The sequence below is a fragment of the Drosophila elegans genome, unplaced genomic scaffold, assembly GCF_018152505.1.
Source record: "Drosophila elegans isolate 14027-0461.03 unplaced genomic scaffold, ASM1815250v1 contig_468, whole genome shotgun sequence".
Classification (NCBI taxonomy): Eukaryota; Metazoa; Arthropoda; class Insecta; order Diptera; family Drosophilidae; genus Drosophila; species Drosophila elegans.
The window spans coordinates 2,946,388-2,964,386 of record NW_024545855.1 but is presented as its reverse complement, the minus strand read 5'-3'; the positions used below and the strand labels follow the sequence as shown (position 1 = coordinate 2,964,386).

The 17,999-nt window shown below is 47.0% G+C and overlaps 4 protein-coding genes across 6 annotated transcripts in view; 2 read left to right on the top strand and 2 right to left on the bottom strand.

Moving 5' to 3' along the window:
* Nucleotides 1-192: 192 nt before the first annotated feature.
* On the bottom strand, nt 193-6,115 carry LOC108143028 (dipeptidyl peptidase 9). The gene is made up of 8 exons (XM_017267225.2): nt 4,451-6,115; nt 4,173-4,392; nt 3,294-3,850; nt 2,557-3,160; nt 2,060-2,371; nt 1,781-2,003; nt 1,208-1,400; nt 193-1,146 (listed from the first exon to the last, which is right to left on the bottom strand). The coding sequence occupies exons 1-8, from the start codon at nt 5,467-5,469 to the stop codon at nt 945-947; spliced, it is 3,330 nt and encodes a 1,109-aa protein (XP_017122714.1). The 5' UTR covers nt 5,470-6,115; the 3' UTR covers nt 193-944.
* Nucleotides 6,116-6,763: 648 nt separating this feature from the next.
* Nucleotides 6,764-11,069, top strand: LOC108143011 (bifunctional purine biosynthesis protein ATIC). The gene is made up of 6 exons (XM_017267200.2): nt 6,764-6,782; nt 8,679-8,747; nt 8,811-9,883; nt 9,935-10,368; nt 10,430-10,556; nt 10,611-11,069. Exons 2-6 carry the CDS (start codon nt 8,729-8,731, stop codon nt 10,728-10,730), a joined length of 1,773 nt encoding a protein of 590 aa, XP_017122689.1. The 5' UTR covers nt 6,764-6,782; nt 8,679-8,728; the 3' UTR covers nt 10,731-11,069.
* LOC108143012 (tRNA dimethylallyltransferase) lies at nt 6,789-8,457 on the top strand. The gene has a single exon (XM_017267201.2). It carries the CDS (start codon nt 7,005-7,007, stop codon nt 8,409-8,411), a length of 1,407 nt encoding a protein of 468 aa, XP_017122690.1. The 5' UTR covers nt 6,789-7,004; the 3' UTR covers nt 8,412-8,457.
* Nucleotides 11,052-17,999, bottom strand: part of LOC108143009 (ATP-binding cassette sub-family G member 8) — a 25,260-nt gene continuing 18,312 nt past the window's right edge. For 2 of the 3 annotated variants that reach the window (XM_041709050.1, XM_017267198.2), the window contains exons 2-8: nt 15,768-15,901; nt 15,355-15,486; nt 13,475-14,898; nt 12,860-13,329; nt 12,258-12,378; nt 11,916-12,196; nt 11,052-11,423 (exon numbers count right to left, since the gene is read on the bottom strand). In XM_041709050.1, the coding sequence (XP_041564984.1) occupies nt 11,193-11,423; nt 11,916-12,196; nt 12,258-12,378; nt 12,860-13,329; nt 13,475-14,898; nt 15,355-15,486; nt 15,768-15,898 (2,790 nt within the window). In that variant the 5' untranslated portion in view covers nt 15,899-15,901 and the 3' untranslated portion in view covers nt 11,052-11,192. Of the gene's footprint in view, nt 11,424-11,915; nt 12,197-12,257; nt 12,379-12,859; nt 13,330-13,474; nt 14,899-15,354; nt 15,487-15,767; nt 15,902-17,684; nt 17,976-17,999 lie in introns of those variants that run through there. The other variant, XM_041709049.1, reaches the window with a different exon arrangement.

Sequence of the window (17,999 nt, the reverse complement as noted above, 5' to 3'; positions counted from 1 at the left end):
ACTAAGCCCTCACTAGAGATGGGCAAACCATTTGATTTTTCGTTCGTGTCACGACTTTGGCAAGTTAGGCATGAAAATCCGTTTGATATGTATTAAGCGAGCGGAAAAAGGTAAGCAAAGCAAACTTAGTTTAGACTAATCAGCTGATCATTTTATAGCTGCCTTACTTTTTTTTTCTACAAAATGCACCAGTTATTACACACAACTGTTTATTTAATTGTTAAACAAAATATATATATACGTTTGCATGTATTAGTTATAAAACTAATGTATGTAGGCATAATTAATATTACATTTTATTCAGTTTTTGTTGCTTCAGCCAAACGTTGGTTTCTAAAAACTCATTCAGGTGTGTATTTGTCTTGCTAATGGTTTATCGAAGAGATATATGTATCATACGTGGAACTAACAGTAATTGATGGCCTGCCCCAAAGGCATGACAAGTTTAAGGTTTTTTCTTTCCATTTTTTTTGGGAAAACGCTTACGCAGACAATCACACATATTCGTACAGACGCACTAAAACACAACTTATATTAAGAGATAGGAGAAATGTACATTTGCGTGGGTGTAACACAATTACAAGATATAGTAACTAACATAATGATTTGTTGAAGGGAATATAAGGTATAAATTAATTACAGTAGGCTGATTGGTCTGGAGAGTCTATTTAGGGGGCAGAGCGATGGAAAAACTTTCATTCACTCATCTTTCCATTATACTTACAACTGCGTATGTTTATAAATTAAGTGTGCTAAACATATGATACAAATTTCTTTTGCTCTCATTTTCTTTATCTAATAAAAACAAGTTTTCGAACAACAAAAAGTTAAATTAAAACATAGACAATGATTTAAAAAAAGACTATTGCAATGGGGGCGAGGGGCGGGCCTAATTATGTTGCCTTAGCAAGTGATCTTGTCTCGGCCGTCGACATTTACAAATCTCATAAGTTTTGCAGGAACGACAGTAATTTCGTTTCGTAATTTTTATTCGATTCCAGATTACGCAACGAATGCCGCTCCTCGGGGAACAGATGCACCTCGTACGGCTTGTTGGCCTTGTTCAGGGCACTGATCAGCCGGGAGGTGTGGCAGAAGTGCACATTCTCGTCGATCAGGCCGTGAATGAGTAGCAGGCGTTTGTCCCTGAACGGCAGAAACATATGGATAAAGTCATAGCAAATTCAACACGCATCTCAATACTCACTCTTCGGGAAAGGAGTTCACGTATTCGAGCACCGATCCGGCCGAGTAGCCGGCCTCGTTGTTCTGCGGCAGATCCATGTAGCGCTCCGTGTAGCCCGTGTCGTAATACTCCCAGTTGGTGACTGGCGCTCCGGCAATGGCCACTTTGAAGATTTTCGGATACTGAACCAGACCCATCAGACTCAGATAGCCACCTGCACGAATTAAAGACAATATGGAGAATAATCTATTAGAAATAAGTGAATATTAAAGGCAATTTCTTAGTTTAATTTATAATCCAGATAAAATAAATTTATCGAGAGATAAGACCTTAACTTTCTGCAATACTCTGCTGTAAATAAGCAAACGTTTTAAGAAAACAAATTACATTTTAATGTAATTTTATTAAAGTCATTTTCTAATTTAAATACAAGTTTTTCGGTAGATAAGACCTTAAACCTTCTAGATATCTTTCGCAAGTTTAGAATGACTTGCTTGTTGATAAGATTATGGAACTTCAAAGTTAAATTTCGACAAAAGACTATATGCCATTAGCAACTGAGATAATACCCAGACAGTTAGCTCCCCAACTTACCGTAAGACCATCCATGAATGGCCACGCGGTCCATGTCTATGTAGCCCAGCTGGTCGGCCAAGATGCGCAGGGCGTCCACCTGGTCAGTCAGCTCCACCTGGCCCATGCGACCGCGAATGTGGCTCTCGAACCGCTTGCCCCGATGGCGCGATCCTCGCGAGTCAATGCAGATCACGCAGTATCCCTGGGCGGCCAGCATATGCATTCTCAGTTGGTGTTTTCCCTAAGAAATAAGTCGTTAGTTGACGAACAACAACTTCCAGCTTAAGACTTAGCTACCTTGAATGTGTTGTTGACGGTCTGCACCTCGGGTCCTCCATAAACATTGAGCACCGTGGGATACTTGACACCCAGTTCAAAATTGTGCGGTTTGAAGACCATGGCATAAACTATATCGCCCGACGGTAACTGTGGCCGGAAGATTTGTGGGCAGTACTGCGGCTCCGGCTTGCCGCCTTCGTGAAGGTATCCCACTAAGGATATTTGAATGCCATTGACTCCGCCGTTCTGGCACGTCTGATTGACGCGCATCACCTTGCAACTGGGCAACCGCTGGATGTTGCAGTAGACCAGCAGCATCAACTGGCATTGCTGTGGGAAAGAGAAAAAGGAAACATAAATTTAAAAGTCTAATAAAAACATAGCATACTTATTCGAGTCCTATTTCACACATTTAACTTTAGAGTTTTAAAAGAAAACTAAGAAAAAAGCGAGCGGTAAATTAAATTTTTTTGAAGAAGGCCTATTTTGGTTAGAACTTCTCTGATCATACGTACATCGTCGAACTCCACGAGGTAAGAGTATCCTGGCTCCGTTAGTAGGCGGATTTGCTCGGGCCGCTCCAGACTGACAACGTAGAGATGCTTCTCCAGCGGCGTATCGCGCAGCCCCACAAAGTACACCAGTTTATTGACCTTATCCACCCACAGGCTCCTGGCCAGCACCTCCCATTCTCCGGTGGTCAGGGCCACCTTATTGAGTATGCGTGGCTGCAGCGCCGATTGTTCCACGAAACTGGGCTGGGCTGCAGCCGATCCGGCGTCCGCCTGGCCATTTGCTTGGCTCAACAACAGGCTGGCGGTCACCAAGTAGAGGTGCCGGAAGCCCGTCTCCTCCGATGCCCACAGAAAGGTTACGTTCGTTTCCGTCACCTCCAGGAAATGCAGCATATCGTGCACGTTGATCCAGCTCTCAGAGCGCTCCGTGTATATAACCTGTAGTGGTGTTATTGTGCGACTATACAGACTGCGCCAGCTGTGGTCGCCTATGGAGTCGGTCGGAGTGGACACCTGACTGCTGTAGGACTCGCAGAAGTTATCCAGCGGTATGAGGATTACATCCAGACGCTGCTGCTTCCGATCCAGGCCCTGTACCCATACGCTAGTTGGGGAGAAATATGAACAATTAGTTGTATACTTATTTCATGGGAAATTGTTTAAGCAAACATTGAAGTATGCATGCAAAAACTATTATACAATCAAGTACTCTAGTACTCTAGTAGTACTCTACTTACTATTTGGCATCCGGGGTCCAACCGACACGCACAATGTATTCCAGCCAGCTAAAGACGGCTAGCAGGGAGTAGGGCAGATCCTTGATCGCGATCTCGCTGACTTGCAGTGCCTCGTTCAGTACGAACTGGACGAGCTTGAGCTTGGACTTGGCATTGGGGCTGCCGGTGCGCGGAAAGCGATACTCGTCCACGCGGCCGTGCACCGCCGTCGACGAGGGAAATGTGTACACAGATACCTCCGACTCGTCCACCTCCTCGTAGACAATGCGGTAGATGCCGTCATTGGAATGTGGCTGCCACCAGAAGCCCTGGTAGCGGCTGAACTCCTCCTGCATCACGTAAGAGGGCACCCCGGCGCTTAGCGCATCGTCTACATACGAGTGCCGCCCACTGGATGTGTAAGTGAGCCGCTTTTCGTGCCCACTCAGCGTGTGGGTGACGAACAGATCGCAGTCGCTGATGTAGGCTATCATGTCGGAGTTCTGCGGACAAATCTGCGGATCGAGGGCCGTCCATTGCGGGCAGGTGCGTAGCTGCGTGGGAAACAGCAGTCCAGACTGTTTGTGGAAAGTAAAATCATAAAATTTGAATTATGTTTAGAAACCAAAATTATTTAGTGATATAAAATATATGTTTCTTTTGGGACGAAAATTAAACTATTAAATGCATTACAATTATATGCAGCAATCAAAAATTTGTCTTAAATTGAATTTTGGGAATCTGCCAAATTGTTTAGTGGCATGTTTTTACTTCTATATATTTATATTCGAATTTCTTGCAAGAACTGTCACTCAAATGTCATGTAATGTTTGGATTATGCACAAAGTAAACGACTAGTAAAAAGGAATATTAGCTCTTTTAGAATCACTAGTAGCTCACATTGTATCCTGTGTCCAGGCATTGGTACAGGTCGTTGAAGCAGGGAAAGACCAGCTTGCCGGATGGCTTGTGCAGTTCGTAGCAGGTGATGCCCCAGGTGGAGAGGCGCTTGCGCTCCTGCAGTAGCTGGAACTCCCGGGCATATGGACTGGCCGATCCACTGCCTCCGCTGCCGCCACTGCTCTGAATGGGCTGTTGCAGCAGAGGACTCCATGGGAGTCTGTTGGGAAAAGACACTATTAGCTTTAGTTGGCAGAGGTTAAGGATTATAAACCCACCTAGGCCTGAGCAGGGAGTTGAAGAGGAAGGCTGGGTGCTGACTACTGCTGCTCGTGGGGGATCCTGCGTGTGTGAGTGTGGGACTGCCGATTCCAGACTCAGCACTCGCCTCCAGGCGCTGCACCAACAGCTGCTGCTCCTCCGACTGCAGCATATTGATGTCCGCAAAGAGCAGCGTGGTCTCCCAGCTCTGCGGCGGAGTGCCCAGGAAGTAGCACCTGGCACGGCCATCGGACAGGTGGCGGAACTGCACATTAGTGGGCACCATGGATGAGAGATTGCACATCTTCTTGCGCATCTCCTGCACCACCAGTTTGTTCTCGGCCCAGCTCTTGTTGGGCGTGGGCGCGGCAATGTGCCCGTCGTTGTCCACCGGGTCGTCCTCATCCTCCTCGCAATCGTCGCACTCATGGTCGCCCTCGTCCGAGTCCAGTCCATGGGGCGGAGTGCCGCTGGTGGGTGAGCTGAGGTGGTTGGTGATCACAGAGGCGGCGGCCACTACTACCTCCGTGGTTGTGGCCGTGGCCGCCGCCGCCACTGCCTGAATGGGTGAGGTGATGGAGTTGAGCGCACTGCCGATGGAGGAGTACAGGGCATTAGCCGTGGTGCCCAGCGAGCCCATGCTGGTCAGGCTGGCTATGGAGTGCGTCGATCCGGGCGTGCTGGCTGCGCTCTGGCTGCTGCGGTCCATCAGCATGTTGGAGGCACTGGTGCCGCCTGCCACGCTCACTGCTGTGGAAACGCGGGCCGTGAACCCGTCCAGGAGATTCACAAAGGATGTGGCCGCCGCATTGGTTATGCTGTGGCTGCGATGGTGTCCGCCGCCGCCTCCCCCATTGTTGTTATTCCTGCCCAGCTGCGGCGGAGCCACTGCATCCTGCTCCAGGCCCATTAAAGTGGTGTTGGCATTCGGGCCGCCGCTGAGATTCACACTCAATGGCGGACTCGGCGAGGAGGGCAGGCGATTCCGCTGCTGCTGCTGCTGGTTCGTCTGATTCATCTGGGTCCTGCTCTCCATGGTGTGGATTTTATTGAGCTGACCCAATTCGGCGGTCTGGTTCGGATGGCGAATCCAATCCAAACCACGTACACACACAAAATGTTTTGGGGCCACAAAAAGTACTCAATGTACTCACACACACACACACACTCGCACTCTCGCTGGAACTTACACGGACACGGACACACGCATACACGCACACCCACACAGGCGGGCGGCCCTGTTGTGCTGGTTTGTTATTGTTATTTCGCTTGGCATTTGCCGTGCAATCCAGCGATTTTAAACAATTCTCGATGCACTCTGCTGTGGCCTGATGTTGTCCGCTCTGGTACTTTCCACACTCATCGCTCTTCGTCGTCTCTTTTTTTGTTGCTTTTGCAGCTACTTTTGTTGTTGTTGCTGTCGCTGGTCTCTAGTCGCTGTTGTCGTTGTGGTTTTTCTTGTGCGAATTGTAAAAAGTGAAAGTCGCACCGTGCGGCTAATCGAAGGAAAGCAGAGCACCTGGCGTTTTAGTCCGCTCCACGTTCTGCTGGGCCAGCGAGTGTTTAATATCAAACCGATTTGATTGATCCAATTGTATTATTCGGAACCGAACTGCAGGTAAATTAAAAGAATGCACGAAAGATATACGATACTAGGTGCCCGTGCGAGATTGGTCTGACGCGGTGCTCTGGTCACACTGAGCCGAAGGATTTGGAGATGGCACTGCCGGATAGGGATGGGCAAAATTTTGTGGAATCATTCCAGCGATATATCGTTTGGGATAATAATTGTTGTCCAAAAACAATAAAGGTACAAATATGTTATTATCATTATTTTTAAAGCTTTCATATATCATCATATATATAATATATATTTTTAGAGACTTTTAGGGTCAGTTTTTGTACCATGTTTAACTAATCCAATCATTATTTTTGGGCCCAAACATTTATAAAAAATTGTATAAGAACGCAGTTCCTTCTGATCTTAGTTTCTTAGTCTAGCATACAATAGGTGTCTAGCTTGTCAAAAATAAATAAATAAGTGAAACTACAAAACTAAAAGCTTAGCTTTATATATACTATAAAGTTAATTTTCATTAAAATAAATAATTAAATTATGTTTGTTGGCATTTATCCTTTGGGCTTCCTTTAAATTGCAATTATATTGCAATGTAACATATATAATAAACCAACTATTTTTTCTACCAAATCGTTTATTGTTGTCTGTACAATATTTTAAAATTTGCGCATTTGCTTAACTTCAGAGGGCAGCACTGGCATTACAGTCCACATCAAAATCCTGGGTGGTCACACTTTCCCCCTTTAATTCATACGTTTATTTTTCGACTTGTAAGTTTAAACAACTAAGTGTAGGGCCCAAAAAAAAACAATTTAATAGGAATAGTTATTTAATCTTAAAAATAAGGGAAGAGAGTACTTAAATCCTATAAAACCAACAAAAATAACAAGCGGCAACAGGTGGTTTTTGGTCCCCTGAGGAATACACGTGCTCAAAAACGTGTGGGTTTTGTTTACTTTTGATTGACTTAAATTGCAACCAATTAAGACGATATGATACGCAAAGTGCCGCTGATTGTGATCCTGGGCTCCACGGGCACCGGCAAGACGAAGCTTTCTCTGGAGCTGGCCGAACGCTTCGGTGGAGAGATAATCAGCGCCGATTCCATGCAGGTGTACACGCACCTGGACATCGCCACCGCCAAGGCCACCAAGGAGGAGCAATCCCGAGCTCGACACCATCTGCTGGACGTGGCCACTCCAGCGGAACCCTTTACCGTCACCCACTTTCGCAACGCCGCTCTGCCGATTGTGGATCGCCTGCTGGCCAAGGATACTCCGCCAATTGTAGTGGGCGGCACCAACTACTACATAGAATCCCTGCTTTGGGATGTCCTTGTGGACTCGCAGAATGAGGAGGGCACCTCTCCCCCAGAGCAGCACCTAAAACAGCCTGATCTAGATGCCATGTCCACCCTGGACTTACATAATCACCTGGCCCAGATAGACGCCGGTAGTGCCAACCGCATTCACCCCAACAATCGGCGCAAGATCCTCAGAGCCATCGAAGTCTATCAGGGATCGGGACAGACTCTAACCGAGAAGTTGGCGGAGCAGCGAGCCCAACCGGGGGGAAACCGTCTGGGGGGACCTCTGCGCTATCCACACATCATACTCCTATGGCTGCGGTGCCAGCAGGAAGTGCTAAATGCCCGCTTGGACAACCGGGTGGATGGAATGCTGGCCCAAGGACTTCTCCGCGAGTTGCGGCAGTTCCATAATGCCCACCAAACCACGACAGTTCAGGCCTACACCTCGGGTGTCGTGCAGACTATTGGCTATAAGGAGTTTGTGCCCTACCTGCTTAAACATGACCCAAACCAAGATAAAAAGATAGAGGAGTACCTGCGCAAACATAGCTACAAGCTGCCAAGTCAAGAAGAACTTAAGGATGGGGGCCCAGATATTCCAGATGGCTTGGATCTCCTGCGCAATTGCTGCGAGGAACTCAAGTTGGTCACGCGTCGCTACTCCAAGAAGCAGCTCAAGTGGATCAACAATCGGTTTCTGGCCAGCAAGGATCGCCAAGTGCCGGATCTTTATGAACTGGACACTAGCGATGTGGCTGCCTGGCCGGAGGCAGTGTATCAGCGGGCAGAGTCGATCATCGAGAGCTATCGCAGGGATGAGGAAAGTGGGTTGGAGCCCATGCCCAAGAGAGAGCATCCTGGAGCGGATTTTAATGAGGAGACTAGCCACTTTTGCGCGACTTGCGAGAGGCATTTCATCGGCGAATACCAATGGGGATTGCATCTCAAGTCGAATAAGCACAAAAGGAGGAGGGAGGGGCAGCGCAAGAGAGAGAAGCTATCAACGGATCAACTTGTTGCAAAGAAACAGAAGGCGGACGAGGTTCAGCTACCCCCCAGCCAAGTCAAAGATACTGATAAGGCATTGTAAAACCAAACAACAACGCTTGGCAATAAATGAACCTACGTAAATTTGAGTCATTTGTTGTTGTTTTGAATCGGCTGCTGATGCAAGCGGTTTTGAGCCGTATCTGATAACCCTACACCTCGCTGATGGGGACCGTAGATCGTAGACCGCAGGGGAGGTCGTTGCCTAGCCAGAAAAGCGAAAACGCGTAAACATGTTTGTGCACTCCGAACAGCCAGCAAACAGCAACCAGCCCACATTGACTATTCTCGCCTTTCATTTGCATTTCAGTTGCCCAGCGGTTAAGACGCAGCCAGCAGAAACACCAGAAGACATCAACCATGAGCTCGAGCAAGATTGGTGAGTCTTCTTGGCAATCCCTTGCCAATAGATAATCACTAGGAATCCTCAATTCCCCCACAGCCCTCCTCAGTGTGTCGGACAAGACGGGACTGCTCGATTTGGGCAAGAGCCTGGTGGCCCTGGGCTTTGACCTGGTGGCCAGTGGAGGCACTGCAAACGCTTTAAGAGCATCTGGCCTTAAAGTAAGGGATGTCTCTGAGATTACCGGAGCCCCGGAAATGCTGGGTGGCCGTGTGAAGACACTGCATCCGGCCGTGCACGCTGGAATACTTTCCCGCACCAGCGACTCCGATCTGGCTGATATGCGTAAGCAGGGCTACGATCTGGTCCAACTGGTGGTCTGCAATCTATACCCCTTTGCCAGCACCATAGCCAAACCGGATGTCACGCTGGCCGACGCTGTGGAGAACATCGATATCGGTGGAGTAACTCTGCTGCGGGCAGCAGCCAAGAATCACCAAAGGGTCACGGTCATCTGCGAGGCGGTGGATTACGAGCGAGTGCTGGCGGAGCTGAGGGCTTCGGGTGATACCACGCTGGATCTAAGACAAGCCCTGGCCCTCAAGGCATTCACCCACACGGCCAGCTATGATGACGCCATCTCGGACTACTTCCGGAAGCAGTATGGATCTGGTGTGTCCCAGTTGCCGCTGCGCTATGGCATGAATCCCCACCAGAAGCCGGCTCAGCTGTATACTCAGTTGGCCAAGCTGCCACTTACGGTTTTGAATGCCTCGCCGGGATTCATCAATCTGTGCGATGCCCTCAATGGTTGGCAGTTGGTTCGTGAACTAAAGCAAGCCTTGCAACTGCCAGCAGCCACCAGCTTCAAGCATGTGTCTCCCGCGGGAGCGGCTGTGGGAGTGCCCCTTAATCCCGCCCAGGCCAAGCTCTGCATGGTGGACGACCTGTACGAGCAGCTGACTCCGCTGGCTACCGCCTATGCCCGTGCCCGTGGAGCCGATCGCATGAGCTCCTTTGGCGACTTTGTGGCCCTGTCCGATGTGTGCGATGTGGTCACTGCCAGGATCATTTCCCGCGAGGTGTCCGATGGCATCATTGCCGCTGGCTACGAACCAGAAGCTTTGGAGATCCTGAAGAAAAAGAAGAACGGTGGATACTGCATCCTACAGGTAAATTTTATGTCAAATAATTATTATGCCCTTCTAAACTTTCAATTTCAGATGGATCCCAACTACGAACCCTCTGCAGTGGAGCGCAAGACCATTTTCGGCCTGACGCTGGAGCAGAAACGCAACGATGCCGTCATTGGCGCCTCGCTCTTTGCCAATGTGGTGACCAAAAGTGGTCCTCTGCCGGAGGCGGCTGTGCGGGATCTGATTGTGGCCACCATAGCCCTGAAGTACACGCAGAGCAACTCCGTCTGCTATGCCCGTGATGGCCAAGTTGTGGGCATCGGAGCCGGCCAGCAGTCGAGGATTCACTGCACCCGTCTCGCCGGCGAAAAGGCAGACAACTGGTGGCTGCGCCAGCATCCCAGCGTGGCCGGCATGAAGTTCAAGGCGGGCGTGAAGCGGGCCGAGATCTCCAATGCCATTGACAACTATGTAAATGGAACAGTTGGCAAGGACATGCCTCTGTCGCAGTTCGAGGGAATGTAAGTGGAGGATATATTCCATATTTTGTAGCTCTCATTTCAATCTATAATGTGTGTGTAGGTTCGATAAGGCTCCGGCTCAACTGACCAGCGAGCAGAAGGTGGAGTGGTTGAAGCAGCTCAGCGGCGTGGCCCTGGGATCCGATGCCTTCTTCCCCTTCCGTGACAATATCGATCGCGCTAGTTTGGTTAGTTAAATAGTAGTACTTTTGTATCAATTTTAACTCCTTTAATTTTCACAGAGTGGAGTCTCTTACATTGCCAGTCCTGCAGGATCGACCAATGATGCTGGTGTCATTGCCGCCTGCGATGAGCATGGCATCATAATGGCCCACACTAATCTGCGATTGTTCCACCATTAAATTCTATCTTGCTTTTGGATTCCATAAAATTCAATTTAAATTTGAGCTTCGCAAGTCGAATACACCTTTCAAATATTTAGCATTAATACATGAGCCCATTAATGGTCTGCTAGACTTCTTCTTATAAACTTCTTATAGGTTTACAAAGTTTCTCAAGGTGGTCTACATAAGAAAAGACAATTTAATATTACACTTTTATACGAACTATTTTTGATAACCTATTTAGTGCGATAAGAACTTTTATAGATATACAAAACTTTGTTAAACCAACCCCAACCAACTGCCTTATAATCATTCCAAGCACAATAAAAATCACTTGCCTTTAGTTAGTTAAACGAACGCTGCATCGACTAAACACTATTTATTTCAAGAATTAGTTTCTATGGAATGTACAGTTCCGGAGCCTGGACCATGGGACATCCGTGTTGCAGATCCTGGCCAGCTCCTGGTCGCGGACGCAGCCTATCGGCTGCGTTGCCTCCGACAGGCCCTGCGACAATTGCACAAAAAGACGATGAAGGTGGCGCAGAAGACGAGCACCGAGGCCAGGACCAGGGCCACCGAGGTGGTCTGGTCGTAGCTGGGAGTGGGGTCCAGCACGTGCTGCTGTGGCAGCAGCTCGAAGTCGACTAGCACTTGGGTGCCGTTGGGCGGCGGACAGGGCTGCTGCACAATGATCTCCTGGTGCTGCACCTGTTTTGAAGTAAATATATGTTGTTAGAATTCAGTATGACAATTGCAAATAATGTTTAATTACGTGTTTTTTGAACAACAAAAATCAATCACTTTAAATTGACAAATTTTAATTTGTAGAATGTTCTTTAAAATACAAAGTAGTTTGAAACTTGGGCTCCCGTGTCACAATTTTAAAGATACTTTTAAATAAGCTTTTGAACCGACACTTTAATGATTTGTTTTGACAGCGCTTTACATATCATGAAATCATCAAATGCACACAGAAGCCGCAGATTCAAAGATAAAGATGAATTTAAGTTTTGTTGAGTTTTTGTTTTTACAAAAATGAATGATTACTTTCTTGCTCAACAGAAATGTTAAGCAATATTCAAAATTTCTTTGGTTTGCTTATTTTTTATTAAAAATAATGACTATTTTTGATTTTGTTTTTTTTCTTAAAAAAAAAACATTATTTGTCATCATTACTTTGAGATCCCTAATGACACCCACCTGCTTGTTGCGGCACAACTGCAGTCCGGCGGAGTTGGACAACGTCTCAGCACTGTACTCATCCTGCACCAGGACGGGCAGAAGCCACCGTTCCGGCGACAAGAACTGCAGCCAGGACCAGAACTGGGCCAGGTTCTGGGGATGCACCAGGTAGCCGCCCACCGCCGCCACTGCCAGACTGATCAGCCCATTAACCAGGCTGGCCGAGACCTTGCAGGGCAGCAGGTGGGCACAGAACAGGGCCAGTGTCTGGATGAGCGTCAAGTAGAGCAGCATGTAGCCTGCGGATTAAGAGGCTTGGTTAGCTTAGTGTAATAGTCTTTGGTTGTCAAGGCTACTAACCCATGTACAAGTATATGCCCGTATCGCTGCTGTTCGAGTAGGTGTAAAGTCCTGCCATGCTGTGGGCCGGCAACAGATAGGCCAGCCAGATACAAAGGCTGGGGAACAGGCCCAGAAGACTCTGTAAGATGGGAGAATTAAATTCAGAACCATGGGGATTTATGGCCTAAAATTGTGTAGAGTTCATATCTCCACTGAATAAAAAAAGTGTTAAGTCTAAGTCAGGTTAAAATAATTCAAAATAATAATGGATGAAAATCAATGCGAAAATGATTTAAATTGATTATGAACAATTTTATATGCATTGTATTTAATCAAACAATTTTATATCTAATTAAAATATGCTAAATTAACTTTGGAGTTTAATCGTCTGATACTCATGTTAAATACTCCATTTTATATCAATGTCTAAAATAACAGGAAATGGAACGCCATTTATGTTATGCTCAAAGATTAGAGACTTTCATTTAAGGCATTTAAAATAAATACCATAGCTCAAATATTTTAGTATTAAATAAAGAAATTGAATATGCTTTGTTTAACATTATGATTTTATATTTTATATAGATATTTTTTGGATTGTTCCTTGTTGTTTCCCTTACCTGCACAATGATGTAGAGACTCCTGGTGTACAGCCCCAGGCGGATGTCCCTTTCCGCATGGCGGCGATCCTCTTGCGTGTCCCGGATGGTGAGCATCACCAGTGGCCAGTACACCAGCACCATGACGCAGTGGTGGTAGCCCAGCCGGTCGTGGTAGCTCAGCTGCGGATCGGAGGCGGGCACGTCCCAGAAGATGCAGCCGATGCACAGGGAGAGCACCGCTGCTGCGATGAGCTTGCTGATCCAGGTGAGCAGGGATCCCGGCTGCTTGTAGCCGGCAAAGCGTTTGATCAGGGCGCTGATCTGGCCAAAGAAGCCTGACTTCAGCGTGAAGTTGGGCAGCGAGGCGGGCGGGGCGGCCAGTGGGGGCTCCGAGTTGATCTGGTCCCAGGCATTGGCCAGCGAATCGATGCGGGCCGAGGACTCCAGCATGGCGGCCGCCGAAAGGTCATCCAGGGTCACCAGGTCCACTAGAAGTATATTCAATGCTTACCATTAAAATCAAGGACCAAAATAATCGTTATTGAAATATAATAACCACCAAATATTATTAATATCGGATTTTTGAATTAAAAAAAAAACTATCATATAATAGATTTTATTCCCACAACTTACAGTAGTAGTCCGCCGGGTTCTTGAAGGGCGGGCACGGATAGCCCAGCTCGCCCATGTGCCGCGGCAGGTCGGCCCGACTGCCGGAGAAGACGGTCCTGCCGCCGGAGAGCAGCAGGACGCCGGAGCACATGGACAGGATCTCGAAGGTGGGCGGCTGGAGGGTCATGATGACGATGCGCCCGCCGCTGCACCACTGCCGCAGGTACTCGACCAGGAAGAAGGTATCAAAGATGTCCATGTTGCTGGTCACCTGATCGAGGATCAGCAGCGAGGACTGTGCCAGCAGCTGGCAGGCCACGCTCAAGCGCTGCTTCTCCGAGTGGGTTAAAGTGGACACATTGGAGGCACGCACCGTGTTCAGCCCCAGATCCTCTATGAGCACATCCATGCGCTCCTCCAGATCGCTGCGATCCAGCGGACCTCGCAGCGCGGCATGGAAATTCAGGGTGCACTGGACGCTCATGCGGGGATCCAGGGAGGAGACCTCCAATGCGGGCACATAGCTGCACAGCTCCCTCAGTCCTCGCCGACTCATCTGCTGACCGTTGATGAGGATCTCGCCGCCCAGCCGCTCACTCAATCCCGCCAGGCACTCGGCCAGAGCACTGCCCTCCCTTTGAGACGTGGCCATGATGGCGAACAGATCCCCCGCCTTGGCCTGCATGGACACGCCGCGCAGGCAGGGATTCACATCGAGGCAGTGCACCTGGATGTTGGGGTAGATCAGACCCATGCCCGACTGCTTGCGGCTGCCTGGCTGTCCGTGATGATTTCCGTGACCATTCCCGTTGCCGTACTGCCTGGAGCTGCCGTACAACCGCGCCTCGTTGAAGTCATAGCCCAGGCCTCCACCTCCGTCTACCTGGCTCAGTCCCGCTCCCAACAGATCCGCCTCGCTGTGCGACCTGTGCCCGTAGTGCTTCCCATTGCCCATGTACTGCTGGTGGTGCTGGTGCATCTGCTGCTGCTGCATCTGGTGGTGATGGTGCTGGCCCACCGCAATGCTGGCCCGGCTATTGGCCTGGCGCAAAGCGGCCACTGGGACACCTCCTCCTCCTCCTCCCATCTGAGCCCGCGACTCCGGACGCGAGTGCGGCATGCCGCCGATGGCTCGGAAGTCCGACTCGCTGCGGTACTTCCGCAGATTGGGCGGCACCCGGCTGCGGGTCGTCTCGTTGTCGCTGCTGTCGTAGCCACTGCTCCCGGCGCCGACCACGCCCACCGCACCCGCCGAGCTGTCGCGGAAGGCGCGGTTGACCCGACCACGCACTCCGCCCAGCGCACTGGAGGCACCGTGACCGGGACCCGATCCCGGACCAGGTCCCGGACCTGGGCGATGCGACCGCTGCGATCCGGCATTCGGCGGAAAGACGCGCGGCAGTCCAAACTTCAAGTATGTGTACATATTTGAGCCCAATGGAGATCTGTAAAGGTGTAAAAAAGGTTGGTTTTGTGATAAATTAATGATGATTATATAGAATAAACATTTAACATTTGATATATATTTTAACATACAGGCAAAGAGAAATATACTCTTTAAGTATTCAATGTTAATTTAGTTTATATTCCATTGCTATTTTCAATAAATTGTTTATTCTTTAGTTCCCAAAATGTTACACTTATCCAGAAAATGTTAAATACTTTAAATGCAATAGCTAAAATTCGAAAACATTTGTATAGCAATAAGTTGCCTTTCTGTGAAACTATGAAAAGTTAAGCGATAAAGGTAACTTGTGTTTTTTGTTAATCATCTTTTTTTTCCCAAATGTTTAATGTTCACAAAAAACTCTCAACTCTAAATGCTGAGTTCATATGCCAATATCGACGCTTGATTATGCTTAATAATTGTTTATTTAGAAAATTTGTGGGATTACACTCACTTGGGTCCGTAGCGCGGATGATTTAAGATTGATTGAACTGTGGTATCGCGTAGCTGGAAGTTTCCATATGGCAGCGGTGATTTGTCCGACGAGCCCAGAGCCGAGTCGGTGAAGTCGGAGTTGAGGTTTTGCCTATTGAAGGAAGGAGGGGGTATTTGAATATGAAAAGAGAGTTGCACTGGGCGGCTGCAGTTGCGGTCAGCTGGACATGATTGGAGGCTTGGCCATGGGCTCTTCAATTAGCCATTTATGGCATTTGAACTTCCGCTAGGGCTGCGGCTAAGTCAAGCGTCAAAACTTCGATCGACAGGTGTGGTCACCTCTACCCCTTCCATCCGTCATCCGTCCCATTGACCACACCCATGTCTGGCTATTAAAGCTGCGTTTCGGGGGCTCCCCACTTAACCACTCACCTGTAGATGGACCAGGCATGCAGATCCTCGGATGCCGCAGGTGGCAGTGGAGTATTGGGTCCGTGGGGCACCGAGTAGCGTCGCTCCTCGCGTGACATCTTCTTGCCGCTTGAAAAGTTGCTCAGCTCCATGTTCTGCAATAAAGAAAAGAAAAACGGAGCGGGTAAAACAGCCAGTTCGGGCCAAAATAGTAAGCTAATTCTGAGTCAAACTGGGTCAAGAATGCCGCGAGAATGGCTGCGCTATTATTACTCATAATTTGCGGGAATTAGCCTAATGACAATGCCCACACATCCACACACGCAGTGTCAGTTGAAGTCGAAGTTGGACTCGGAATTGGAGTCGCAGTCGCAGTCGCAGCCACAGCCATTGTCATGACAAAAGCGGAAATTGTGTCGGTTATGTGTGAGATGCGAACTTGAGACACCCTAACAATGACCCAGACCAAATTGAAAGAATATTCAGCCAAAACATACAATTTATAAAAGAAAATATGTCAGAAAATGATACTAGAACTATTTAACTAAATGATTTTTTTTAGAAACGTTTTTTCTATAAATTTTCTCTATCTTAATAAAAAATCATAGCTAAATTTCTTAAAAACATTATAAAATATATATAAAACAAACTGTTAAATAAATAATTTTTTTAAATATATAATTAAAGCTATTTTTGGGAAGAATTGCATAACAATAAAATACACATATCCCGTGACAAACGAAATTAAGTTTATCTTGTAAAACCCTATTACCCTAGAGTTCTTTTGTTGATGAGCAAACGGTGTATTTCTTATGAGCCTCTTAGTCCGAAGAAGTGCACAAAAGCCCCCAAAACAATGATACCTAATCGGGTGTTGGCTTTCAGGTTTCCAACTTTGTATCTTAAGGAAATCCAAATTCAAAACGCCTGGCGGGAGAACTGTAACGAACATTAATAAATTTTTGTTTTGCGGCCTGATGTTGGGCTTGATCACTGAGCGCACGCAATGTCTACCTCGGCTCTGGCTCGTCAGCAATTGGGGGTGTTGTTCTTGCTCAGAAATCAAGGCGGCCTAACTAATTATTAACAAATTCAATTTGCGTGCTGCGACAAGCAAAAAAAACTACTTCGAACACATCCTACATTTTTGGGCTATTGCAGTTGGCCAAGAGAGGCCAGGCACTTAACTCGATCTGTTACCGCATCTCCGCCTCTGCTGTTAATGAGGCTGGCTTTGCCCACCCTTCCGTCGGCCGTTCCCCCCTTCCCTTCACTCCCGGAACAGCCCCTTTGCGGCATTGGTTAATCAAGGCATCGTCCGCCGAGGACAAACATTAAAATTTAAAACATTATAAAAATTTATTTATCGACTAAAAAAAAAACAGTAAACTAAAATTTGGGAGCACTCCATGATTTCTTAATAGATACACATATATATTAATAAGAGACAAATAGCAAAAATTATAAAATGTAAGATAAGGTATAATAGACAATATAAATTATGATTTGGGTGCAGATCTTAATAATAACGTGATGTTCTAATTTAATTTAGTTCTTAATTACTTAAGGCATTTGATTGAACAAAAATAAATATATCTTTACGGAGGAGGCAAAAAAAATTAATTTAGTTAGCTAAGAACCTGACCATTTACGATATTCGCCAGAATGCAGGGTGACTCGAGTTACTTTGTCTCTTCCCACTCGAATTCCACTCAATAGTTTTAGTTATACTTTTTCTTCCATTTCTTTCTATCTTCCTTTTGAAAGTCAAAAAAATAACTACTTTTTTTCTCTTTTTTTTCCAAAATCTATATTCTCTTTGCTTTTCTTTTACTCCTTTAATAGCTTTCCTCGCGATTTTACTCTGCACCACGAAATCATTATGCTTTTCATTTTTTTTTTAAACATTTAAATAAAAATGTATATGTTTTCGCTCACCATTATTGTCGCTGCGGATCCAACGAAGAAAGCGCTTTCTTGAAGGTCGCTGAAACGCTGCAAAAGAATTCACTTTTTTTTTTTTTTTTGGTAAAACAGATCGTGGGGCAGACAAGTCTAGAGATTATTTCTTCTCTTTTTCTTTCACTTTCAAAAGGGGACTGGAGGCGAATTTACATTTTTTTTACATCGGCGTAAAATGACAAACAAACTCAAATCACTCTCACATGTACAAATATAAAAGAAATATCAAAACTGAATCTTAATAACTAAATTTTATAATTATTTTAACACATGCTTTTTTCCTTCTTTTTT

Bases quoted from the DNA above. Each gene is read 5' to 3' on its own strand.
- LOC108143028 (XM_017267225.2), bottom strand. From the start codon at position 5,469: ATGGAGAGCAGGACCCAGATGAATCAGACGAACCAGCAGCAGCAGCAG. The intron at 3,851-4,172 runs GTGAGCTACTAG...TTCCACAAACAG, and splicing joins GCCTGGACACAGGATACAAT to TCTGGACTGCTGTTTCCCAC. The intron at 1,401-1,780 runs GTAAGTTGGGGA...TAATTCGTGCAG, and splicing joins CATTCATGGATGGTCTTACG to GTGGCTATCTGAGTCTGATG.
- LOC108143012 (XM_017267201.2), top strand. From the start codon at position 7,005: ATGATACGCAAAGTGCCGCTGATTGTGATCCTGGGCTCCACGGGCACC.
- LOC108143011 (XM_017267200.2), top strand. The intron at 9,884-9,934 runs GTAAATTTTATG...TTTCAATTTCAG, and splicing joins GTGGATACTGCATCCTACAG to ATGGATCCCAACTACGAACC. The intron at 10,369-10,429 runs GTAAGTGGAGGA...ATGTGTGTGTAG, and splicing joins CTGTCGCAGTTCGAGGGAAT to GTTCGATAAGGCTCCGGCTC.